We start from the raw sequence: 7,173 nt of genomic DNA, 5'->3' as shown, positions 1-7,173 counted from the left end.
ATCAAAAACCCACAAATTCTGACAAACTCCAAGCATTGATTATGCAAGAATGGACTGCCATCAGTCAGGATTTGGTCCAGAAGTTGATTGACAGCATGCCAGGGAGAATTGCAGAGGTCTTGAAAAAGAAGGGTCAACACTGCAAATATTGACTTATTGCATGAATTCTGTGTAATTCTCAATAAAAGCTTTTGATACTTATGAAATGCTTCTAATTGCATTTCATTATACCATAGAAACATCTGACAAAAACACCTAAAAACCCTGAAGCAGCAGACTTTGTGAAAATGTAATATTTGTGTCATTCTCAAAACTTTTGGCCATGACTGCAAGTACAAAAAGATGAAGGACAGCCTTGCTCTCCACATTTTAAATGCAGATTTTTTGCCGGATATAACCCGTGCTGAAATTTCAAATGCTGACAAAGACCTGAACAATTTTTGTGGCGCTTTTTACATACAAAACATGTGAACATGGTTAAACAGGTTTTTGAACACCTTCGTAATCTAGTGGCATTTTAAGTATTATTCAAAGAAAACTAGTTTTGTGTGGTGTTGCACAAATCAAACATTAGAACAGTTATTTTAACTATTAACATTGCGTTTTGCAGAAAAAACATGTGAACTCACTTGGACAGTTTGCTTAACTGTGTTCTGACCTCTGTACTCTGGTGGCATTTTAACGATCACGCAGTACTCGGGCTCTCAGTTCCTTGACTCTTGGGCTCTCTTTTGCGTTCCCAACATCAATGTGGTAAACTGTGGTTTGTATGAAAGTGTAGAAACCGGAGAGAGCTTCATCATAAGAGAGGCTGAAGACATAGTGAGCTTTGAATAGAACATCAAAAGCAGCAACTGATGCCTGAGCATCGCACGGGATTGCTTTCTGGTCCACAATGATGAAGAACTTTTCGATCTTCTTCTTTTGCTCACCGATGCAGAGAAGGAAGGGCTGTCTTGCATCAACTTTGTCCAGGAACGTAGTGAGGCTGGCTCCTTGCTGCAGTTTGAACCAGATTTACAGAAACATAATGAATATAACATACCAGATCAAATGAATTGTTGCTGTCCACTATCAACCTGTAACAAACACTTCTTACAATTGCAGAAAACAAAACGTAGGATTTTGGTGGTATGAAAAGCTAATAGTACATACCTTAAGATATCTCACAAGATGATTAGCTGCCTGTGCTGAGCTTATCTTTGCTGTTTTTTTGTGGCCTCTTGATGTAGGGGGCAGGAGATGCAACAGCAACAGGAGAGCCGACATATCACTGTCCCAGCCTTGAACACAAATGAGATTATTTTAGACAGAAAAAAGTTATTAATTACTTCAGTTGCCATTTAGCTTAAACGTTTAGTTACAGTCTGTAAAATAGTTTATAATTTAACTTCAAATTACCATGCATAGAATGTGTTTATTTAGACAGATTATTTAGTTTTAGTTTACTGTTGCATGTAAGACTTAATAAACTAGGCAGCTGGGGGTATTTCGCATACAGTACTACATATTTACCATAGTCATTCTCTGCCTCAGGGTTAAAAGGTTCCAGCAGCTCCTCCACATATGGACTTTGAGGAAGACTCTGGCATTCTGCGATGACTTTCTGCTTGAAATATGAGGGCCACCTTGCAAGGAACCGTCCAGATACTTCATCCCCAAACATTATGGAAAAGTCCTGGTCAATCTGTTGAGAGAGACACAATGTGCATTTACAAGTTTCTTATGAGTGCTTTGCACTTACGAGGATTAAGGTATAAAACACTCAAAGTACTTTAAAGGGATCTGTACATATCCTTACCAATCCAGGTATGTCAAGGAAACGAGGGAAGACCTCCAACACTGAAGCTGTTGCATCCTTGTCGTGAACCATCTTCTGTCTGTATTCAAAGGTTGCTCTCATTTTCTCTTTAACCACCACTTTATCTGTTGAGTGTCTGATTAAAGAGATAGCCTCTCTGCACTCGTCACCAAACAGCTGGTCACCAGTTAACAGAGATTCCCGTTTTCTCATTGGACTGTCCTTGACAATCGGCCTGGAACACCCGCGTGGTCCATCGCAAGTGTTTCGTTGTACTGTCTTAAGTCTCCAAGCAAGATAACCGGTATTTGCCTCCGGATCGTAGTAATGTTCCTGCATGCATGCACACACACATGTACACACAAAGACACATAAAAAGCAATCAAAAAAATATATTTTAACATAAATATGATATGATAAATGATATACCGACACACTTTGTAAATGTAAAGGGACACAAACACTTACATATCCATTTTTGGAAAATGGATCTTGAAGATATGGAAACCGGGTAACAATTCCCTGTGCATAACTGACCCGCGCACTTGTGGGTGGAATTCTTCTATTGACAGAAAACATTTATTAGAAATTAGAAAAATCCATCCATAGGGCTGAACACTGCTGTGTATGTACAGTACAGGCCAAAAGTTTGGACACACCTTCTCATTCAATGCGTTTTCTTTATTTTCAGGACTATTTACATTGTAGATTCTCACTGAAGGCATCAAAACTATAAATGAACACATGTGGAGTTATGTACTTAACAAAAAAAGGTGAAATAACTGAAAACATGTTTTATATTCTAGTTTCTTCAAAATAGCCACCCTTTGCTCTGATTACTGCTTTGCACACTCTTGATTCTCTCGATGAGCTTCAAGAGGTAGTCACCTGAAATGGTTTCCACTTCACAGGTGTGCCTTATCAGGGTTGATTAGTGGAATTTCTTGCTTTATGAATGGGGTTGGGACCATCAGTTGTGTTGTGCAGAAGTCAGGTTAATACACAGCCGACAGCCCTATTGGACAACTGTTAAAATTCATATTATGGCAAGAACCAATCAGCTAACTAAAGAAAAACCAGTGGCCATCATTACTTTAAGAAATGAAGGTCAGTCAGTCCGGAAAATTGCAAAAACTTTAAATGTGTCCCCAAGTGGAGTCGCAAAAACCATCAAGCGCTACAACGAAACTGGCACACATGAGGACCGACCCAGGAAAGGAAGACCAAGAGTCACCTCTGCTTCTGAGGATAAGTTCATCCGAGTCACCAGCCTCAGAAATCGCAAGTTAACAGCAGCTCAGATCAGAGACCAGATGAATGCCACACAGAGTTCTAGCAGCAGACCCGTCTCTAGAACAACTGTTAAGAGGAGGCTGCGCGAATCAGGCCTTCATGGTCAAATAGCTGCTAGGAAATCACTGCTAAGGAGAGGCAACAGGCAGAAGAGATTTGTTTGGGCCAAGAAACACAAGGAATGGACATTAGACCAGTGGAAATCTGTGCTTTGGTCTGATGAGTCCAAATTTGAGATCTTTGGTTCCAACCGCCTTGTCTTTGTGAGACGCAGAAAAGGTGAACGGATGGATTCCACATGCCTGGTTCCCACTGTGAAGCATGGAGGAGGAGGTGTGATGGTGTGGGGGGGTTTTGCTGGTGACACTGTTAGGGATTTATTCAAAATTGAAGGCACACTGAACCAGCATGGCTACCACAGCATCCTGCAGCGACATGCCATCCCATCAGGTTTGCGTTTAGTTGGACGATCATTTATTTTTCAACAGGACAATGACCCCAAACACACCTCCAGGCTGTGTGAGGGCTATTTGACCAAGAAGGAGAGTGATGGAGTGCTGCGGCAGATGACCTGGCCTCCACAGTCACCGGACCTGAACCCAATCGAGATGGTTTGGGGTGAGCTGGACCGCAGAGTGAAGGCAAAGGGGCCAACAAGTGCTAAACACCTCTGGGAACTCCTTCAAGACTGTTGGAAAACCATTTCAGGTGACTACCTCTTGAAGCTCATCGAGAGAATGCCAAGAGTGTGCAAAGCAGTAATCAGAGCAAAGGGTGGCTATTTTGAAGAAACTAGAATATAAAACATGTTTTCAGTTATTTCACCTTTTTTTGTTAAGTACATAACTCCACATGTGTTCATTCATAGTTTTGATGCCTTCAGTGAGAATCTACAATGGAAATAGTCATGAAAATAAAGAAAACGCATTGAATGAGAAGGCGTGTCCAAACTTTTGGCCTGTACTGTATGTCTGATTGTATGTGTATGTGAAGCTTCTGGTTCATTTGATAGATTTTTACCCATATGAATCAGTCATTTCTGCAACCAGAATGTTGACCATCTGTCTGCGTGTTGCATCTGACAGCGTTTTAGTTTTGTCATACTCTTGGAAGATTTCTTCACCCTTTGGATTTGACCTCAGAACAGTATCAACTTTCTGCAAACAAAACATTTTCAAAATCAGCCTTGATAAATTTTGTTTATATTGACTTTGTTGTGTTTTGTTGAATAGTAGTTCAAGTAGTGGTGATCTAATAGCAACAGTTTTATATATTGTATATAATATATTGATGGTTTCAAGGTTTACCTGTCTTGCTTCCTCACAATCCAGCTCTCTCAGGCCCCTTCTCCTGTTCTTTGTAGATGGAAGAATAATAGTTGAATCCGATGAAAGGGAAGAAGCTGGTGATGCTGAAAGGTCTGCGGATGAAGCCAATGATGCTGATGGCTCCGGCAATACTGATGACAGTGATTCATCTGCGACCACATTGATTTCTAGATCTAAAAAAAAGAAATACTTTTATTTACTCTATGGGGTCTTAAAAACAATGATGTAATGACAGATCAAATCATAGTCAATGCTGTTTTAAAACACTGTTGAGTTGATGATCCTGTATGAGACCACATAAAACAAAAAAAAACAACATCTAACCTTCAGTTGTAAACATTATGGAAAATGCATCTTCACAACTATTTTCCTAAAAATTAGTTAGAATGAGAAAGTGTTTCTTACATATCAACAGGAATATCAATGCATTCATATCAATGACTGAGTCAATTATTCTGAATACATTTTTTAATAAGCCTTACCTGTAGCTACATACTGACGGTATCCAACCTTAAACTTTCGGACCCCTGACTTTAAGAGCTCATCAAACACATCTGCGTCGATCTCAGTACCAGATTCATCATTCAGTCTAAGCTCACCTTCAGTTAGAAGATGAGCCTGCAGACTGAATTTGTTTGTTACTGTAAGAAATCAAAAAGAAATGACATTAAGCTACAAGATCAACCATGTCATTGAGATCTGTAAGCTGAGTGTTAACTATTGTAGTTTAGAATGTAGATACCAACCTTCTTTTTTTTTTTGTGATCAATTGTTTATTGTTTATTTTGTGTTACAGTGGCTTTGACATTGCAAAAAAAAAAAAAAAAAAATAGTAATATAATAATAATAATACATTTAAAAATAAATAAATAAAAAAAATGTATTGGTAAAAGTATAATTATAATAGTAACAACAATAATCAATTATTAATCATGACGACATTGATAGTAAACTAAGAAAAGTAAATATATAAATAAAATTCCAATCCCTCCCCCATCTTGGTATCCCATTAACAGTCTGTACATAGACTTAAACAATCACACATATGTGTGCATACCATAGACTGTAAAAAATATGGACGTAGTATCCGTGACGTCACCCATCTGTTCCTGAGAGCTGTTTTGAAGCAAATCGACGGCAGCAGCCATATTGGTAATGCGGAACTCAACTAGGCAGAGTGTGACGTAGTGTGAGTCTCTTAGCCAATGGCTGTGTGTTCCCGACCTGGAGTCACGTCAGTCATGTCCTTATTTGGGCAAAACTCATAATCTTAATATCTTCTTAACCGTCACGTTACAAAAAAATTCACCCCCCGTACAGTGTGCCATTAGAGAGATTAGCGTTGTAGGGCCAAGCCGTTTTTTGAACCAGGCTGTAAACATGTTTATTAATGCTGCAAAGATCGTCTTTTTCCCATTCATATCTATGTGGTTTCCGGTGTTTCTGCAGCCAGCCTCAAGCGGATTTTCGATGTATTGCAGTTTATATCACTTCCGCATTGGCTTCATCGTTTGAGACCGGAGTTTGCCGCTTGGTGCATACCCACACACACATATATATGCATATATACACACACCCATATGCACATATACAGACATACACATATACTTACATACATAGTACATATACATTTATGAAGAAGGAAACATGCATGCATGCATATGTACATACACCAAGATAAACATATGATATAGGGGCACCTAATCACTAGTAGCTATAGTAAGCCAGAGATATTTTGTAGTAGCTTCAGCCAACAAGTAACATTTTGTGTTTTAGTATAATGTGATCTAGCTGTGGATAGTTCCAGCAGTGCAATATATCTGTAAGTGGAGAGCCATTCCCTCACTGAAAGTGTATGCGGGTGTTTCCAGTGGCAAGCCACTATTTTTTTAGCAGCTGTGAGACCAGCGAACAAGAGTCGTTTTTCATTAATGGTTAGTTCCAAGGATGAGGTATCATTAAGCAACAGTAGAGATTGTGAGTGAGGGACTGCTCTCTCAAGTAAGGTGGATACCAACCTTCTTGAAGAAACTGGAGGAAATCAAAGTTTCCATCACTTTGTGGAACTTTGATGTATTTTTGGACTCCTCCGTATTCCACCTTTGCCAGCATTTTTTGTATTCCTGTAAGTACATGAAAAATGGATGTTACTATAATTAAAATGAATGAAAGAACAGTTGTTGTATGCCAATATCACATACTTTCCATTAGTATCTTACCATACAAAATGCCAGTGAGATATTACTGCATCCTTCGTGTTATAAGAAGACCTAAGACACAAAAGTTTGAGTCACTTTTATATGACTAAGCACTTAAGAATCAAAGATTTCACACTTTATAAAACAAAACGACAACCCTGCATGTCATTCATGTAAAGAAAAAAAACCTTCAACTAAAAGACATTAAACATTTACACAGCAAATAAAACACAAATAAAAAAGTAATAACTTTAAAGAGCACTGACATGTAGCTCCATTATGAGAGCAATAAGCAAGCAGTCACACAGATGTTCGACAAGAAACCACTGAGACACTGAAGAGAGATTGATAAATCAATTTGATATTGTCTTAGCTCTGCAGTCTGCAATTTGACTTCTTGTAAATCATTTTGTCTTTCCCGCTAAAATAAAAAGATATCGTGCTGTACATCGATTTGCTTAAGAGAAGCAACTTACTGCAAAACCGCGGTGTCAACATGTTGTCGGAGAAGTCAAGATATAGCAAGTCAGTAGTAGTGTAGCAGACTTCAAAT

At 38.8% G+C, this 7,173-nt stretch overlaps 1 protein-coding gene across 1 annotated transcript; it reads right to left on the bottom strand.

The window, feature by feature from the left end:
- Window positions 1-1,270: 1,270 nt before the first annotated feature.
- LOC117805453 lies at window positions 1,271-6,679 on the bottom strand. Its single transcript, XM_034674184.1, has 9 exons — window positions 6,642-6,679; window positions 6,441-6,545; window positions 4,905-5,063; window positions 4,402-4,595; window positions 4,115-4,251; window positions 2,270-2,363; window positions 1,802-2,134; window positions 1,500-1,687; window positions 1,271-1,283 (listed from the first exon to the last, which is right to left on the bottom strand). Exons 2-9 carry the CDS (start codon window positions 6,532-6,534, stop codon window positions 1,271-1,273), a joined length of 1,212 nt encoding a protein of 403 aa, XP_034530075.1. The 5' UTR covers window positions 6,535-6,545; window positions 6,642-6,679.
- Window positions 6,680-7,173: the final 494 nt, after the last annotated feature.

This window comes from Notolabrus celidotus, chromosome 21 (assembly GCF_009762535.1).
Source record: "Notolabrus celidotus isolate fNotCel1 chromosome 21, fNotCel1.pri, whole genome shotgun sequence".
Taxonomy (NCBI): Eukaryota; Metazoa; Chordata; class Actinopteri; order Labriformes; family Labridae; genus Notolabrus; species Notolabrus celidotus.
Note: the sequence above shows the minus strand (reverse complement) of the source record. Positions and strands in the feature narration are given on the sequence as shown.